The sequence below is a fragment of the Struthio camelus genome, chromosome 1 (assembly GCF_040807025.1).
Source record: "Struthio camelus isolate bStrCam1 chromosome 1, bStrCam1.hap1, whole genome shotgun sequence".
NCBI classification, from domain to species: Eukaryota; Metazoa; Chordata; class Aves; order Struthioniformes; family Struthionidae; genus Struthio; species Struthio camelus.
In genome coordinates this window covers 126,395,122-126,414,090 of record NC_090942.1, presented here as the reverse complement: position 1 = coordinate 126,414,090, position 18,969 = coordinate 126,395,122, and the positions used below count along the sequence as shown (strand labels likewise).

General features: G+C 43.5%; 1 protein-coding gene across 3 annotated transcripts in view; it reads right to left on the bottom strand.

The window, feature by feature from the left end:
• The window catches only part of LOC104147126 (uncharacterized), a 221,630-nt gene that overhangs the window by 81,928 nt on the left and 120,733 nt on the right, over nucleotides 1-18,969 (bottom strand). The window contains exon 8 of one of the 3 annotated variants that reach the window (XM_068915648.1): nucleotides 126-7,016. The exons of the other annotated variants lie outside the window; for them this stretch is intronic. Coding sequence (XP_068771749.1) covers nucleotides 126-837 — 712 coding nt within the window. The 5' untranslated portion in view covers nucleotides 838-7,016. The remainder of the gene's footprint in view (nucleotides 1-125; nucleotides 7,017-18,969) is intronic. 3 annotated transcript variants of the gene reach the window in all.

The window sequence follows — 18,969 nt, the reverse complement described above, 5'->3', positions numbered from 1 at the left end:
AGCTGGCCGAGAGCAGGGCGCAGGCCTCGAATATAACTAATAACGCACCCGTCCCGGGGCTGTACTCAGTCACTCGCGTACCCGGCAGTCTGGCACGGCCTGGCCTTGGTGGTGCTCTTACATACCGCCGTTTCTTCCTTTCACCGCAGCGGCTCCGGTCTGTTTTACTCTTGGGCGAACGCGGCTGCCCTTCGAGGGGTGACGGCTTGGGATCGCCTTCACCTGCGGGCTGACGTCTGGCGGACAGAGGTAGTTACGTGGCCAGAAGGGTACGTGGCTTCGGAGGTCCTCGCCGTCTCTGTCAGGCTCGGAGCGCTCACGCACACTGTGAAGCACTGAGTCGTCTCTTGCGTTAGCTTTCCACATACGAAAGCGGAATGTTTTGCCTGAAAATGGCCTTTTCCCCTTTTTCCCGAGGGTTTTCTTTTGGGAGAGACTGCCTATTGCCCGTCCCTTCTCCCCAGCGAATGGATACGCTGATTTTGCCAAGGCGCAAATTAGAGTGCCAAGAGCTCGTGGGGTTTTACTGTATTCCTCACCAAACAGCTTGTCTTCGATATGGCTGCTGTGAGGCCTGAGCTGCTCTCTGTGTCTAGGAAGCTGCCTGGGCAAATCTAGAGAAGCACAGAAACTGAGCTCTTGAGAAGGAAAGAGGTACTTGACTCCTCTGCCAGACTGGTTCAAGGATCCTGAGGTTGCAAAACCTGCATCCTCAGGCCTCTCCCTTTCCCTTTCCCCCGCTCCAAAGACCCAGAGGGATTTTTCAGCTTTCTCTTTTTCAAATGGAAGACACATGTCCAAAAACATGTGTTCAGGTGTAACGTGAGTAAGTTTCATATGGAGATGCCTTCAGCAGACGTTTAAAGGTAAATTAACATCTCTTAACTTCAGGTGTCCGGGCGCCCTCCGTAGCCAGGGGAGGCTCCTCCAGAGGGTGGACTGAAACCCATCCTGACTTGGGTGCACTGACTTGTGCGGTGCTCAGGGTTGCTTTCCTTCACGCTGCCGAGGAGGCAAGAGAGCATGCAGGCCTGAACGTGGAGGCGCAGAAGAGGTAAGGGCTTTTCACTTCCCACCTTTTGCTGTGTTATATATAACCAAACGAATTCCCGTATGACCCAATGGTTTGAACTAATTTTGAGAACACCATTCTCACTGGTCTTTCAGTGACGTTCATTCAGTCACAAACCTTTGTGTTTCAAGCAGTGTCATCTGCGTCAGCCCTGCCACATTCGTCTGTTGTTACCTAGAATACTGAATTAGAGGATTTTGTTCTTTTTTTGGTAACAGGAACAAAAAGCTCAATCCTGCCAATGCTTTGTGCAAGCAGAGTCCAGAACTAGGATTGGATTTGGTAGCAGTAACTGGGCCCTGCTTTGCTTTGTGTTTCAAAGCCTCGGTAATCTAGTTGTCTAAGTCCCTTTTCCAAAAGTGATCTAAACCTGTAGGAGCAATCGCACGGAAAATCACTTAGGCTTTGCCTTGTTGAGTTGAGCATTACTTAGTTACCTCTAAGATGCTGAGCTTTAATTCATCAAGACATGTAATTGCATACTTATCTCTAAATGCACATGGAATTCCTCACATGCATAAAATTAAGGGCCTACTTAAGTACCTTACTGAATCAGTGTCAGAGCAGAATTGCAACTCTTAAGCCATCACAATCAAGGCTATCAATTCAGACATACAGTAAGCATCGCCTGATCATCTCAAGTAATGATTATTTGAAATAGCCTTTTAATCTTCTAAAAGACAGAGAAAAAATTAAAAATATTCCCCCCTTTAAAAAGAAGAAACGTACAAAAAATATACGTTTTTGAAAGAATGCTGGATGACCCCTAAGGCCTTTTGCAGCCAATTTTCCTACCCCTGCGCAGTTTGGAGTTTTAATTGCCTCTTTTGGGAGGTTCTAGTAGCTGCCTTAAAGTGCAGTCACAATTTAGCAATTTGGCACACGTGACTCCTCCAAACATGGGAGCAATTAGTAAAAAGCGATATGGTGAATGGTAGCATAAGCACTGGATTCTGGACAGCTTTCAGAAGAGAAATCTAAACCAGAAGAGAGCAGAGCAGACGGAAATCCAAACAAGCTTTCACAGAAATAAAACGTATCAGCTATACTTAGATAATGAGAGTCTCACATTAGAAGATTGAATTCAGAATCGCCATCGCACTCCTAAACCTCACTGACTGAATGGGCAGCAGCACAGAGCACAAGTTCACAAAAGCAGCTGGTGGGAAAAATACATTCAAAATGCTTAGGATAAGTAGCACGCTTTAAAGACTTCTGGGAGAATTAAGTGAACCCAGATTGGACAAGGAGCACATCAGTTTCTAGCGGAGATGAAAAATTTGTATTCTAGACACTATTTATTTAAGACTGTAAAGATTTGGGTATACCCGTAGGAGCTGATTTTCTAGCATATAGCATTGCTTTCAGCAACCTGCAGGATGCCGCAAAACATTAACAGTAGGTTTAAGACTTGAGCCAGCTAGCAGTTTCTATCTTAGGGACTACAAGATTGCCATATAACAAAACTTGGAGTCGTTAAAATCTTTCTAATTTCAGACAATTGCAAGCCAGATTTGCTCAAAATCGTCTCTCTCCAGTCCAGCTACGTTTGTCTTCATAGCTGGAAATGAACCATTTGTAAGCAAGGTAGTACTGTCCACTGGGCTCGCTATGTCTCAGATAACTTTTGCCTCGATGGCGGGGTCCACGTTCTCTCTGGCTCCCGATCTCTGTGCCTGGCTTCCTGCACTGTATCCTGAGATGGCCACTCTGCCCTAACTGGGCTAGCCCACTGGTGAGGGTAGCTGAGAGGAAGACAGTAGAGAGGATAAATATGACGGCTAGAAAAGGAAGACGGGGCATAAGCAGCTGACTGATGAATTGGCAAGGGATAATTAATTAGTGAGCAAATCCAGAGGGCAATGAATTAAATAGTTAATTATGCAACGGAGCAAACAAACAGCAAATTAATTAAATGTATGTGATTCTACCAGATGCTCTGATTATTTAAGGCAGAACATGGTTAGTGAAACTATTCTCTGGTTTTTCAATTATTAATGGTATCTCTGGCAATGGAGATTATAGCCTCTTTAAACGCAGTGTCCAACCATGTGCATCTGAAAAGCATTTATCTAGATAGTGCAAGTGAGATGAACAGGACACTGATGGAAAGCAGTAGGAGCCGCAACTGTACTGAATGTGATGCCTTAAAAGAAGATGCTGCAACAAGATGGTGTGTACTACATTGGTTTTTGGGGGATTTTTTTGTTTTGTTTTAATAATCAATTTGAATTGTTACAGATAACAACGGAAGCTGGCAACATCAGTCTCTTGCTACAGCTGACAATGGAAGCCTCTAGGGTGTCCCAAACAAGGTAATTCAAACAGATGCAATTGCGTGTTCTTTGGTTAACTTTAAACTCCCGGAGGAAACAGGGACTTCTGGCAATGAATGATTAACAAAGCTCCAATAATTGCTAATGCCTAAAAAATTTCCTTTTCTGCTTACCTATAGATAAAATCTTGATAAACTCATTGTACCCTTCCCTACTATCTGGAGTAATTTTGGGTTACTTTGTAACTCCACTTTTTCGAGTACGGCAATGTCCTCCCACAGTCTGATTCCCTTGCCTTGCCTGTCTTTTTTCCTGGGAGGGCGTCTTGTTCATTTTGGGAATTTTATTTCTGTAAATATTTTCCACTTTCCTCTCTGTTTAGTAGATTGCGGTCTCAAATGTGATGGTATTAAACTGAAGTCATTCCTTTTCTCCCATTAAATGTTCCTGATGAACACAATCAGCCTATGTGATCACTCCTCAAACTATTTAATAAACGGTATGAAAACTTTACTTGTGTGAACACCCAACAACAGCCACTCTGAGAACTTTGAGGGCTCAGCCAGGCACTTCTTGCTATATTTAACAGCAGTTTTCTGAGTCGGGAGGTTGAGGACTGTAAGAAGAAAATAAGACGGTTTTGACGTAACACCATTCCTTTTGCAGCTCAGTAGTTGTTTGGATTTGGAAAGTAATAGCAAATGTACCATTGCATGTATCAGTCATTCATTCTAGTCACCTGCACATAAATGTCTCCCTCACCTAATACATCACAGCTCTACAGGACACATTTATTGTCTTAAATTTGAGAGCTACAGCAGAATAAGGGCTTAAATAAACCACAGGTGTGAAACATTCCAACTGGCAACTTCAAATTAAACACCATGAAGCATAGAAAGACACTTGTCAGAGCTGGAAGGAGCGGTTTGATTAAATCATTGCTTCAGCCCAGACATGTTGGGCCTAATTCTCCTCTCCCACCAGATGACTCACGTAAAGCGTGGGCAATTGCGCTGCTGTAAGACTAGTGTGGTGGCAGTTGGACTCTGGAGCTCTAATTATGCCTGTCTGACACCGCCGAGCTAAAACATGTAGCTGAACAGATTTACGATGCTACACTGGTTTGAGGTGAATGACTGCTCCTACTCATGGGCTGGGATCACTAAACTGCAGCCGAGAGAATTTGAGTAGCCAGAAGCGCCCCCCTGTTCAAAGCAACAAAACCTGCCTGAGTGGCTGGTGCGGAGACGACAAGAGATGGATCTTTTTTTAATTTTGTGTTTCTTGGTGACAGTTGCCAGGGAGGCGCCCACGTGGCATGTATGTGAAGTACTGTAGCTGAAAGCCCTGTTGCCATCATATTTTAGGGTCTTAACTGCTTCTCTCCTTCATTTCTGGCATCTCTTCCCTTGCAGTATCGCCTCTGGGCAGCAGTTCCCACACAGCTCCCAGCAGGACAGGACAAGGTGGAGCAAACTGCAGACCAAGCATGCCCTGCCTGCATCTCCCACTCTCGTTTTGGCTCCGTTAGGGAAGAGAAGGTATGCCAGCTGCATTAAGTATGCCAACAATATGCCTCTAGTGAGCAGGTTGCAGAGCCTCCTCCTCCGAGACATTTTCTAGAGACTACGGCAAAGGAGGGCAACCAGAGCACCAGCCCACTTCTGCCCCAGCCCCAGGATGCAGCAGATCCTGGCTGGAGTGCACGGGGGCTGCATTACTGCTTACGTGATCAGCATGCCCAGGCAATGCTGGAAGAGATTGATTGTGTGCGTGTGTGTGTGTGAGGGAAAGAGAGAGAAATGCATGAGTGCAATACTGTTATCAGCATGAATAGTTAGCATTGCATTATTTGGAGCACAACTACTCAGAAAAGTGTTAGCCATAGAGCTGATCTATGTTAGTGAAAACCACATGATCTATCCTGCTTGTATGCTAATATTATTGGCAGTGTTACAAGAGACAATTTGTGAGTGCCTTGCTGTTTCATAAAAGCCAGTGTGCTTGGATTCACAGCAGGTACTAATATTGCATGCATCTGCTGGGCTGTGCATGGCATCAACATGTTTTTAAGTACACTTGCATGTCCCACTCAAAATGTGTCTGTGAATAGGAAAGATGAGAGGCAGGCAGAACAGGATGTCATGGATTTCCCATCACCTTTCGCTGGCTGGCTGCCCACAGAAGTAAGAGGAAATTCCCTTCTTCCATAGTGAAAATATAAAGATTTACTAAGCTTTGCACTGCCAACAACAAGGTGTAATCACCCTTTCCTTAAGGAAACATGCATGTGTTAACAGGGGTGAGGAAGGGAGCTCCAAATAGCTTTCCACACCTTCTTTACCACTGCTCTGCAAAAGGCAACAGGTTAGTCCTCGCTTTGTTATATTTTATTCGCACTGAAACCTGTAAGTTGGTTGACTTAATATCCCAACTTCACTGTAAAGTAGAATATGTGAAAGCAGGAGTGGCCAGGGTTTTTCAACGCCTGGAATAATAAAGAAAAAATTAAACAGCACTGCTCTCTTCTATTATATTGTCCAAGTATAATACACACACACACACACAAGTTTATTCATTTTTCCACGAATCTAGTAATTCAAACTACAGCTAGGGACGGCCACGATACCTGTGATTCTGGACAGAGACATTCAAAAGCTTGTAGACAGTCTGAAGAAATATTTTTCCCGAGCTACTTCCTTTTCAAGGAGAAGTAGTAAGCAACTTATGAGTGTACCTTTAAACCATTCCTTTAACTTATTCCTTTCATTTGAATTCTTTTCCTAATTAAGTGCTATTTTTAGAATAAAATAAAGGTGCATTAAAAATGGTGCACTTCAAAAATTGTGGCACATGCCAAGAATTTGTATGTGTAATCAGTATGTATAATGCAAGAATATAGATATGCCTATCAAAAAAGAACAATTGCTTTTGTTATTCTGGAATCCAACTAGAATTCTCATGCCAGCTCAGCCACTTCATATCAAAAAACAACACTTACAAATCAGTAATGATACATACAAATTAAATTAAAAAGTTAAAGAAGTACTCCACGAGCGCCTTATATTTTAGTACAAGAGAAATTTGTTGAAACATTTTAATCTTCAATGTTTTACCAATGCTAGTGCTCTACACTACTCCTTAGGTCTTTGGGGTCCCTTAGTAGAGCCTAGAGGAATTAACCAGGGACACAAAACACCCATGAAATCAGCATGTCAGGCAGCCTGGGGCTTGAACTTGTGCAGAGGTGACCTGGAGCCCTGGTTTAGGAAACCTGGCCCATGCTCTGCCTTCCTGGTCCAGGTTACTCAGGTGAGGGCACAGGAGAGTTGCCCTGCCGTGCTCCTGGGACCGAATCACCCCTTGGCAGCTCCAGACACAGGGCCCAGGAGGGCGCTCCCGAGCGTTTGCCAGAGTCAGGGTAGGAGAGGGGATCGGGGCCAACGCATCTAACCACTTAAATATTTGTGTCCAAGTTTTAATGAGTTTAGTCAGAGGCCTTGGAGACTGCAGTCCTGAATTCCTGCTTTCCTCAGTCAGGCACTGATCCAGTAGAAGCTGTGGTTGTAGCTGCCCTGGCACCATCTTTGCTCTCCTGGAGCGTGATTTGAAAAAAAAAAAAAAGACCCTTTTGCAGCAGAGGGAAGGGCCTTTCAGTATAACTCAACCTAGAAGCAAGAGAAAACAAAATAAACCAGAAATGAAGTTCAGCTCCAAAGACTCCTGAATGCCTCTGCCCCCAAGATTTCCCTCTTTTGTAGCCCCTTGATACAAATATTCCCTGAATTTTTTGCATGCCTTTTCAATTTATGCCACCAGCTGTAATTTCAGTTTCATGGCAACCAGGCAAAATCTTACCACTTTCAGCAGAGCCCTGCCAGGTTCTACTCTTTACAAACCCTGAAGTTTACAGAGGTGGTACCTTTACCTGTGTTGTTGCTGTGCAGATGCGTTTGCTTCTGAAGGTTAGAAGCGTATTGCTGATTTTAAAGTTTTACCTTATTTACTTATTTCATTTGTCAGTGGATATAAGCCTTACTTTACAGTTTTTTTACTTACATCACAGTCCTTTCTTTGTTACTTGAATACATTTGTGTGTACTTTTATTCAGGCTGCAGGAATCCAGACAAACAAGTGTTAATTCCCCATGATGTTTTCCAGCTGACAGGCCTAATTGATTTGATTTCCACTGTTTTCACAAGTGACCCCCCTCCACCCGTCATCACCAGTTCTTTTTGATACCTGAGCTTTACTTTCTACTCTCACATTCCACTTCAACAAGTAATAAACAAAGAGCTTATTAGGAAGGAAGGAACTCTTTTTTTTCCCCCTAAAATATGCTCCATGTGCAGCATATTCAGCTGGTTTTAGCCATGTAATATTAATCAATACAAACAGTTGCTTCTATGAGAATATGTCTGGGGTTACAGCATCTTTTATCATCAGATGAAAGTTAGGAACCTGTTACTTGGTGTTCTGCTACCCACGGTCCAGCTAGACTAGACGGAGATAAAAGACAGCTGAGTAATATTTTCCTGAGATCCCTGATGATGCGCACAGATGGCCTGTAACAAATGAAATATGCAAGGTGACGGCTGGAGTGCTCCTCACTCCAAGTTCAACTTTCATGGCTTAGAGAGTATTTCAGTCCTTATGCCACAGCTTCATGGTAGAGAGAGATTTATTTCCTTATCTGTAATAGTGTTTGTGAAACTTTGCAAACCAAAGCCGTTAAGGGTTGCAACTGGAAGGAGCCAATTGCTCTCAGTGCACTTTTTCCTTCCTTTTTCAAAAATATATTAAAAAGGACAAGAAGTCACGTGAGGCTTAAAAAAGCTAAAAAGAAACAGTGGAGATGTTAGATATCAGCATCAAATGAATGGCAGGACTGAAGAACCCAGTTAAGGCTTTTAGCATATGTAAAAACAAACAAACAAACAAAATCAAACATACCAAATCAAGTGAAAGATTGCATGTTGGTAGCACAGAAGAAAGCCCTTTAAAACAAAGTAAACACAGGCCTGTTTACACTGCCTGAAATAAATGAATATACTTGTTGTGGCCTATTACTGTGTTTTCTCTGAGACAGCTTTGTTAGATCACAACCAGCTGGGGACTGTGTCCATCAAATTTACTTTTGCTAACGTATATAAATAACCTGACCATAATGTCTGGCTCTGGATCATAGTCTGGTGAGCAGGAATTCATGCAATGTGAAATAAGCATAGGTTTAAACACGTATCTCCTAGCCTTCCTAGTCTCTTAGACTGGTGGCAAATCTTTCTGAAGCAATTCAAATACCTTCTGCAGAAAGCAGGAGTCAAAAAATGACTTAGCGCTGTTAGATTACAGAACAGCCCTGGTAAAACAGAGGTTCTTTAACTGCTTATGCTGTTGGACTCCAGAAAGCAAGGAGACACTCACCACTATGCCAACGTCTATGTCCTCAGGAAACTGCAGGTGCACAGAGCGACAGCGAGGAAAAAAGCAAAACTGAGCTGTGGCCTGGGAACTGGTGCCCCCTCCCAAGAAACTGATGTTATTTGCTTCTCCAGTGGGAGAAGGGTGGGCACAAACACCACGTCTGCCATGACATGTGGCCCTGCTGTCACAGCAGACCACTGTCCTGCAGAGGTGCTTATTCCTGAGAAGCCTGCGGCACCTCTCACTATCCCATGAGGGAGGCAGCCTGGGGGACAGGCTTGGGGAGCCCCACAGCCCCAGGGTCCGGTGCCAGGCAGAAGAAAACATGGATATTGCAGTTAGGGCAGGCTGGTGGGGCACGAAGGAGCTGAGGTGCCCTCCGGGAGCTCTTGTGGGAGCCAGGTGGGACAGTTCACGATGATATGCAGATGCTGAGCAGAGTAGTTTCAGTGGCTCCAAGCGGCTGCTGAACGACACATGACCCTTGCACTGTGCACGTCACGTCGGGCCCCTGTTGGAGTCTGACGGGAAGGAATCTCTCTTAAGGATTCCAGTTTTGTCTTTTCTGGGCTGTATTGAAATATTTACATAGGTGTATATTGATTTTGCAGCTTCAATCAGATATACAGAGTCTTTTTTAAATAAATCAATACATTATGTATGCATATATAGTATACTGTATGTCTATATATAAACCTAGCCATTTCCTGTCTATATGGAAAGTATGGGTATTGTCTGCTGTGTGAAAAAAAAAAAAGGATATGCTCCACTTTTTCCATTTATTGTCCAGAACATACCCTCATATCAAATGGTTTCTGATTGAAAACAGCCTCTTAATGCATTACAAGTTAAAATAACCCATTATTGTGTAATATATGATATACCCTTTCCTCTTTAAGGCAAAACAGCGCTTTCAAATATGTCTAGACAGCATGATGGAAAAGCACAAATTGGCCTGTAACTATTGCCACCCACTTATCAGGCAAACCTGGAATAAAATTTAAGATATTAGAGTCTCGCTCTTTGCACGACACCCGTAAGAGGGAGTGCCTCTCTGAGACATGAAGGCTTCAGTGCTTATTGGAAAGCAGAGGCATCAAAAACTTTGTTAATAAGGGCATGACTAATATATCTTCATGGCCCAACGACAATTGCCAAGTGACTGAAGTATATAAGTGTAAGGAATGGTATGTCCTATGTGTGGACAGCGTTAAAAAGTCTTCCCTCCATGCTGCAGATGACTTAATCGCCTGCTGACACTCCAGAAATGATCAGAATTCAAAATCTATTATTTGCCACATTTTAGAGGAACGCTTTTAAGTCCTGACTTCATCTTTCTACCATGTACCTGACCATTTAAAGAAAAATTTTGAACTCCCTGTGTTTTTGTCTGATAACAAAGCTGTCTTTGACAAGGTTCTCACTGTAAAAAAACTGTTCTCCACCTCTAGCACAGCTCCTTGCTTTATTGTCATGGAAGAAAATCAACTGAGTTTGTACTTGTGCTGCGGAGTCTTTGGACGCAGTGTACATCTTGGATATCAGCATTTGGGTTTTCTTATTCTTCCGTTCTTCTCCTCACTCATAGACAATAATGACAGGGTAAAAATGGTAATGGAAAGAAGGAGCAGCAGAAGGACAAGAGAAATCAATTGCTCTATGAAGAGTTTTTATCTGATGCCATTTATTTTCCACTTGTAAAATACTTTGTATTTATTATTCAGAAAATGTCAGTCTTCCCTGTGATGAAAGGAGAAAGGGTGAATCAGAGTGAGTGATTTTTGTGTAACTGGTGTGCCAGATGATGTGTGGTTTGCACAGTTTCCAAGTGCTTGCATGTTTTTATCTGCGTATCTACACAGCACTGGTGTGCAGGAGAGGTGATTGACCCCGGTCCCAAAGATGTTATAGACGCTTTGTCACATTTGCATGCCTGACTACTGAGACACCGTGGTGGTGAAGGTGGATGTACAGAGAGGTAACCCTGGGCAGGAATGGGACACTGGAATAGCACATTGCCACTTGGTTTAGGCCCTGCACATTCGTGCTCTGGCTTCTCCTACACAGAGTTATCCCTAGGTAGGTCCTTGGACAGGTAGAAACGTTAAACTATATTATTAGTCCAAATGCTAATCAAGGAATGAGTCAGTCAGCAAGCTGGACTTTGGCTGAAGTAACAACTCAGTAAGTATGCCATCTTCTATAGTCTCTGGGTCAGCACAGACTAAACTATTTGTTGTTGAAGGCAAGCCTCTCCTGCACACATATAGGTACACACATATTCACACACACTCACACAGGTACATATACATATGCAGAGAAGGGGGGTAATCTAAACAGGAGTGTCTTTCCTTTTGTTTTGCTTTGTTTTGGAAAGCAAAACAAGGCTTCTGAATGGAGAAACAAGGAAAACGACACACACACAACTCCCCTGTCTGCCCATAAAACCAAATTGCAGACTAACTTTGCAAACATCACAGTCTTCTGATGCAGATGCCCCTGTAAATTGAGTCAATGAGCTGTTCACTATGCACCAGAAATGCACTCATGTTTGAGATCTGAATTCACACGTTTCTCTGAGTGAGGTTGCAGCTGTGGCTTTGCTGCTGGAACAGACAGAAAATCAACGCGGGGAATCTGCAAGACAATCATCAGAAGGAGACACTTTCCCACTGAGTTTCGAAGTTACATGCAGTCTGCCAATGTGCTTTGGATTTGCTCTGCTATTTTTAAAACCATAAGAAACTTCCAAGCCTCTCTCTCTCCTCTCCCCCCCCCCCCCCGCCCCAATCATGTTTGGTACACTTCTCGTGGTTGGCCTCCTCTCTGAGGCAGGAGATCAGTCAGGAAGTTACCCAGGGGTCCAGATGCTGCTGTTACAAGTGCTCGTGCCAGAGCCAGGCTTCCATGAGTTTCAGCTGCCAAATTCCCTCCACACAAATGTCCACAGTTTCTGGCTGTCTCACAGGGGTAGTTAGAGGAAAAGCCTGAAGAAGAATGTTTTCTACTCTACAATTAACAGGGAGGAGCAGTGCCAAGGGAGTAATACTGCTGACATACGCTGGCATGCTTTGCACTACAAGTCACTCCTTTCCAGCCAGAGAAAGTTCTTGTTTGACGGTGAAGATTTGCACACGTGATGGGCCAGGCATTACACTTGGCAGGCTATGCCCCGAGGAAGGGAATTTGGTTAAGCTGTCTTCTACTTACAGGTAGCAGAGTTATATATGCATACACACATTTCTGTGTTAGATAAATACTGCAAATCTCCTCCCCCCTAAAAAAACACTAATCTTACAATAACTGCTTACGATGTAGACCATGGTTGCTACCAATCTAGTAATTTATTTTCCTCCGGGCTCCTGAAATCCTGTCTCTTGGGAAGTTAGGACTATATTTCAGGCTCTGTGTGATATAAAGCAGAAAACTTCGGGTTCTAAGAGTGAGTATTCAAAATGGGCTCTGGTCTGCAAAGACCTGCCTATGAGGCTCTCACCGATGTCTCTGCTGGGGAGGGGTTCCCGCCCTTTTTAGAAATCCCAGCTCTGCAGGTGCTGAAAGGCCTTTTCTTCAGTCACAGCACTTGAAGCCCAAGGCCATCTATGGCGAGCATAAACCTTACTGCCTACTCACTGAAGGAAAAAAAAAACCTAACTGAAAAGCCAGATCTGAATACCTGTACCTTCCCCCACCATGACTTCAAGTAGGGCTTCATCATCACGCTTCAAATAATTTGTCCCTTGAGTCTCCTGACATGACAGTATCTGTGAGTGCAGGATCTATGAATACCATCAGAATGGGGCATCACTTCTTTGGGCCAAACCTAAAAGGTTACTAGTGCTCACTCATGTGCGTGCCCCTCTGGGACAGCAAAGGCCGAGATTACAAATCCACAGTCACATTAGCACTTTCTAAGAGGTCAATGCTTTTAACATTCTGAATTGTGGAGTTTTTTTCTTCCAAATGTAGGTAAGTCGCTGAGTTCTCTATTACAAGTGTGGGCCTTGAGCCCATAAAAGGTGTTCAACGGTGGGCATGGACCCTTACAGATCCAGTCACGGTCTCAGGCCTGCTTTTGTTTTGGTGCTCTCTTTTAGATATATCTGAAGTTTCTAGTTTGTTATTTTGGAGCTATGTCAGTGCTTCATTTCACTTTATAGCTAATGGATATTCTAACAATTAAAGACAAAAAGGTTATTCAGTCGAGCACGCATTCTTTTTAAGCCAAATCACTTCTGTGATAAGAGCAAATGTGACAATTTTAATCACAAATGGGATTGTTTCAAAAAGTTCTGAGCAGCTGAAAATGTATGGGAGAGCTGGAATTCGGCCTTAAATATAACAATGAGTATCTACATTTACTATCGTAAAGATCTTTCCTTCATCAAAAGTATGTGCTAAAAAAAGCCAGTATATATAGCAAATACTGCCCTACTTTTAACTAGCCTGTTTTGGACCTGTTTCTCTCAGTATATCCTTTGGTGAGAAGCGGGGACAAGATCATCTCCTACTTTTTTCATCTCTCTATTCAATGTTAGCGGTCCTAAAAAATGCCAGTAAGGGCAGAGGCAGTTCATCCAATATTTTATCTTTTGTTTAGTGGCATTTTGGCTTCAGTTTCACGACCCTGCTGATAAAGACATTTGAGTGTTTTTATTGATTCAGAAATCTGTACATTAAGATTCATCTTTGTAGTTTTCCAAAAAGCAAATGTTTCGAAATATAAAACTCATCATACAGCTTTTGAACTTTATAGGCCGAGTGCTGTAAAATGATTTTTTTCAATAATGGAAGTGTTATTTTATAGAAACAATAACCATTAATTCTGCTTGCTGAGAACAAAATGAACAGAATCAGACCTGTTGTATGAAAAATGAAGATCTGGTCATCACAATAATAAAAGTGCAAAATTTTTAAGTCCTTTGTTTTCACAAGATCTGCTCTTTTCTAATTTATTGGTTTTATTATACAATCATACATTAACAGAAGAATGATTTTGTGCATTTCAATGCAGTTAGAATGAAAAGTAATGCAGGCAGCGATGGGAATGAATGAGTGACAACTCGGAAAATAGATTTTTCCCTCTTCTTCATTTTAATACATGTCTACAACATGGAAGGTACTCAGAAACTGGTCCCCAACTAATCTTGCCATTCTCTCAGCCAGACCATTTCTCTTCCCCTTTTTTCTCCCATTTCTCACAGCTATAAAGGACAAGATGATGCTCCTTGGCATTTATTGAGCTCTCCTTGTCTACACAGAGCGAAATCATTCACATGAGGGAACTGCATGTGGGAAGGACTGAAAATTCAACGTTCTTCTTACAGAAATCATTTAACCTCTCTCACGGTGTTGCTCGACAGCATACTACTTCTATCTTGCTACGCTGCATGCTAATCCTGTGGCTTTCTTGAGAAACTTATCTGTACTGAACATCTCCAGAACAGATACTTGGTCATCTGTTCCCTTCTTTGCAAAGCATTACTTTCTCACCACTGTCTCTACAGTTGATTGAGATTTTGGGAAACTGGTTTTTGGCGGTGGCTTTTTTAACAGACTTTGGGCCCCACCACAAAGGGTGCAGCTTTAAAATTGCACAGTGGGGTTCAGACATATGCAGTGACTAGAGAAAGGAAAACAGTTGTGCACTTTCCCCAACGGCTATTTTTCACGTGTATCTATCCTGTGATCTGAGTTCTCGCTCCCCGGCTATAAAGTCTGTTTGCAGGAGTTGGATATGAAAGGCTGGAGAGGAGGTTGAGATGGGTGAGGGAAGTATCTGTGGAGGCAGCGAGGCATGTTGTGCTGTCCTGGATGGGTACAGCTACAGAAAGCTGAAGCTCCAGGACTTCAGCTGAGACTTGGCTAGATATACATAAAACTTCTCAAAGGGCAAGATACAGGAAAAGGTGAATAACTGTCTAATGCCCTTCTTTCAAATAGCTACACTTGTGTGGACATGGAGTGAAGGCAAGGCAGGCACGGTGTGAGGCAGCTCAAGCTGTGGAGTGCTCCGGAGTGCTTCCATCTACACACAGGGTTAGCATTTCTGTAGCTAGACCTGCTATTGACTGCTGAGCGGCCTAGAGTCAGCCTCTGTCCGACGGTCAGGCTGTTCCTCAGTGTGGACATGGCCTAAAGGCATCACTCAGCTGTTCAGACATTCTTTAACATTGCTTGCTCCTGAAGGTTAAAGTGATGAGATGTCCAGAGAGCAGTCTGTGCTGTGCTCATAGGACATGAAGACATACATAAGCTAGCTGTATACCTTTTAGTTTAGCAGTGATAGTCAGAGAGCCGTAACAGCACAGATTTTGAGTAGGTTGGCTTGCCAACGTACTCACCTGACATGCTGGCAGGATTTTTCAGCCCTTGGTACTGTTACTGCTGTCTATACATATGAATTCAATGCTAGGTCAGAGATTTCTTCCTGAGCAGTACTCGCACCCTTGACTGAAGTATGAATGTATTTTGGGAGGGAGTATGATACTTTGAGAGATACCTCCCTCTTTTTCCCTTGGGTTGGGTTAACAGCCTTCCACTTCACCCCCTTCCTCCCTCACACGGCAGCGATGGTTCCTTCTGTGCAAACCTACCGCCACCCCTCCCCACTCCAGTTCTGCTGTATGAAAGGACATCAAAGCCAATATTTTCCTCACGGATAACCGGAAAAAGAAGTGTATTACACCTTACATATAGACTCCCTAAAAGAAGGGCTAAATATGCTTGAACAAGGCTACTTGGTACGTGTGTGTGCATCTGGGAGGGGGGAGTTGAAGGGGGTAGGTCTGACTGACAGAGCTGTACGCCTCCCTTCCTCATCTGAGCTAGCAAGTCACTGCACAAGATCGCTGCATACCCTGTTCCCTGACAGGATGGCATTCTCATACGAAGGAATGATCACATTACCCAGGCCCCTTGTGTAATTCTAGTTCCCAGCAATTGTTTTCTAGTGACCTTTTATTGTTAACAATTAGCGCTGGCGCTGGAGCGCAACTGGTGTAAGCATATTTTACATCCTCCTCAAGCAAACAAAAAAACTGGGTGGGCACGGGCTTGTTTCCTGGTTCACACCCATGACTCCTTTGTGTCTCCGATCTCCTCCCGCTGTGTGTCACAGTCAGCAAACCCACTCCCTTACCTTTTGGCTCCCAGATAGAGTGACGTCTTCAAGGGATGCGTAGGCATGCTCTATGTATCCCATTCTCCTCTCACATCCTATAGGAACTCTGCCTCTCCCTGATACTCAGTCTTTCCTTATCCATGAGGCCAGAAATATAAATCCCTGTGCAACTGAGTGCAAAGAGCAAGTACGAAGGATGGTTTCCATTTATTCAAATGTACAGACTTAAAACACCTCCCCTATTACTATGCCTCGGGTTCTGATATATACTCCTGTTCACGAAATATCTTAACAGCCTCTTCGATCTGCTCGACCTCAATGATATAAGTGTGCCCCAGGAGACACAAATAAATCAACAGCCTGCTAATCATCACATATAATAACATAGATTTCCTTCTTTTCTCCCCTCCAGCTTTATTAAACTATGCTTCGGGGGAAAGGCTGTGTGCTCCAAGAAGGACAGCACATCAGAGCTTTGGTAAACCAAGGGAATACGGGTTCCCAAACTGAGGACCGTTCACAGACATATAGTGCTTTGCCAATAAGTCATTAGAGGAGTATGGGAGGTGGGGAGGGAAAAGAGCAGGAGAAGATACTCCAGTCTAATCTTGTTTGCTGCGATATGGCCATGTGAGTATGAGCAGCCTGGGGGTGGGGGTGGGGGGGTGGAGGCAGCAGAACAACATTAATCAGACCGTGATCCTTTTAGGGTACAATAGGCAATTAGAACAACAAATTCATCCCGCAGCCTATTGGCAGCCGATAACTAACTCATTCTTTCTCTCTGTGGATAGCTTCACTTAGCAGGTCTGTGCCATGACTAATGAACCCCCCTCGTTACCAGTGTGGTAATTTCAAACCTTTTGGGAAGGAGCCCGGCTGCTGCTGGCTGCGTGGCCCTCCCCTAACAGCTCCTTATGGGCACCCTGTGGGTCCCTCCCACTGTCCTCAGGGAAAGTGTGAGAAAATATTTCTCCCTTAAATCTGCGTTAGAAGGACTTCACTTTGCAACGACATTTAAGGACAGATTTTTTTCTGGGGCACTTCTCATGTTATCTGAAGTATTTGAAAGCCGCTTCCTTGCCAATCTTCTTGCCTGCTCTTGAGTGGCTTGTAATCTGATCTTGCCGTACCCACTAGCTGTGGGGAGAGGCACACAGTTCGCCGGTAAAGTCATAGTTAAACTAAACATTAAACTGTCCAAGAACTGACTTCCTCGACAGCTCTGATTCAGGCTCCCAAAAATGCTCTGCCCGGTGAATCATGTTTCCTTCTGGAAATGACAGAACTTCCTCATCATGCTGTTCTAACTTGCCCTCTCCTCGTCTCCGGTGCTATCAGGAAAGGATTGAATTGCGTGCTACATTTTTTCCGTGGTCGGCAGGGAGATACATCCTTTTTGAAGAGGAAGAATTTCTATGAGTCAAAGGATGACAAACTGAAAATTAGTAAGAGCCACAGAAATAATGACAAACAATAACATAAAGCCCCACAGAGGTGGCCAGTGGGTGTATACAGGATATTTGCCGTTCTGGCAACTTGGAGTTGCTGAACTACTGTAATGCAAACTTGCTTTTCCACTGAAATTAGTAACAAGGTTGAAAATGCTGCTATTAGCTGTCTTTCTTCCTTTCCTGTGTCTGGTTTGGTAGGTCTTGTCTGCTCGCAAATCAGGTAAGGCAGCGCTGTGGTGGAAAGGTCCTAGCATCCGGCCTGGCTTTGAAGGACACTTGCATTTACCATCAGCACCGCAAGGGTGTGGGGAGGGAGAGGAGAAAGGGCAGCGCTTCTGATGACTTGTTCCAATCAGACTTGCACAGCAGACTGGTTCACAGCCATTGTAATGACAGCAATTTGCAGAGACAGTTTGCGGCACAGAACTTTAAAACCGAAACAACCCCCTTCCTTATCACCACCTCCCAAACCCTATGATTTACTGAACAACATGTATTTGGGATAAATACCTTACCATATGGTAAATGACGACTTGCACTGGAACTCAAATTTTAAACGGCTCCTTTTGTTTCTTTGTATACTAATTGTTAACTCCCTCAGAGCCAGGGTTGGTGAAAGCCCCAGGTATACAGACTGTCTAGTCATTACCAGCTGTCAGGTTGAGCGCATTCTTGGGATGAAATCCTGTTCCCACCCAAATCAGTAGCAAAATTCCATAAGAGCAGATTTTCAACCTCATTTAGCCATAATACAATGGGAGTGGTTAGACGTCAAACACTGGAGAGTTGTTGAGTGGAAATATAAGGACAATCGTCATGACTTCCTTATAGCAAACTTACCTTCTTACCTAGCAAACTTCTATACTCAGCAAAGGAGTATGTACTTGACAGGGGAGAGAGTAAATACTACTAAAATCAGTAACTGTTCATGCATTTTATCTACATGAAATGCACATTTTCATGACATTTTAAAACACTCCTTGCTGCTGAGACTTGAGTTCATACTCCTGCTCTTTATATCAGTCCTGAGAACTGGTATTATTTCTACAATAGCACTTTATTTGTTCAGATATGATTCACATTTGCCAATAGCATGCACAAAACCGTAGAGCTTAGTATGTAGAAAAGAAGCAAAGAGGATGCTCCATCCACCTTGGCCTGTTTTCGGGTTCCTGTTGCACAAAACAGACTTAAAGCCCACCTAAAAGTCAGAAGTCAGGGAACATAGACATGGTAGAAAACTTCGGAGTCATCTAGTCCAGCCACAGGCAATGTAGTCATAGAGCCCTCTCCATAAATGTGTTAAGTTGTACCTTGAAAACAAGCAGGATTGTTTGCTCCCCCTAGCAGGCTCCCCCAACTCTCACTCCTCCAGGTTACCTTTTTCTGATTTCCTGCACAAGCTTCTTTGTGGCCAGGAGAACCTTGCTGGTGTCTGTTTTAACTCAAAAGAAGCTGGTAACAGCTAGTCAATTCAATAAATGTAATGCTTTTGGGCAGCAGCTGATTCAATCACTGGAGTAATAAATATTCTTAATAATGACCAGTCAGTCCCTAAAATGCTTTTCTGCATATATGGGCCATACAAAAAGCAACCTATTTTTGTGTCGCATACATACT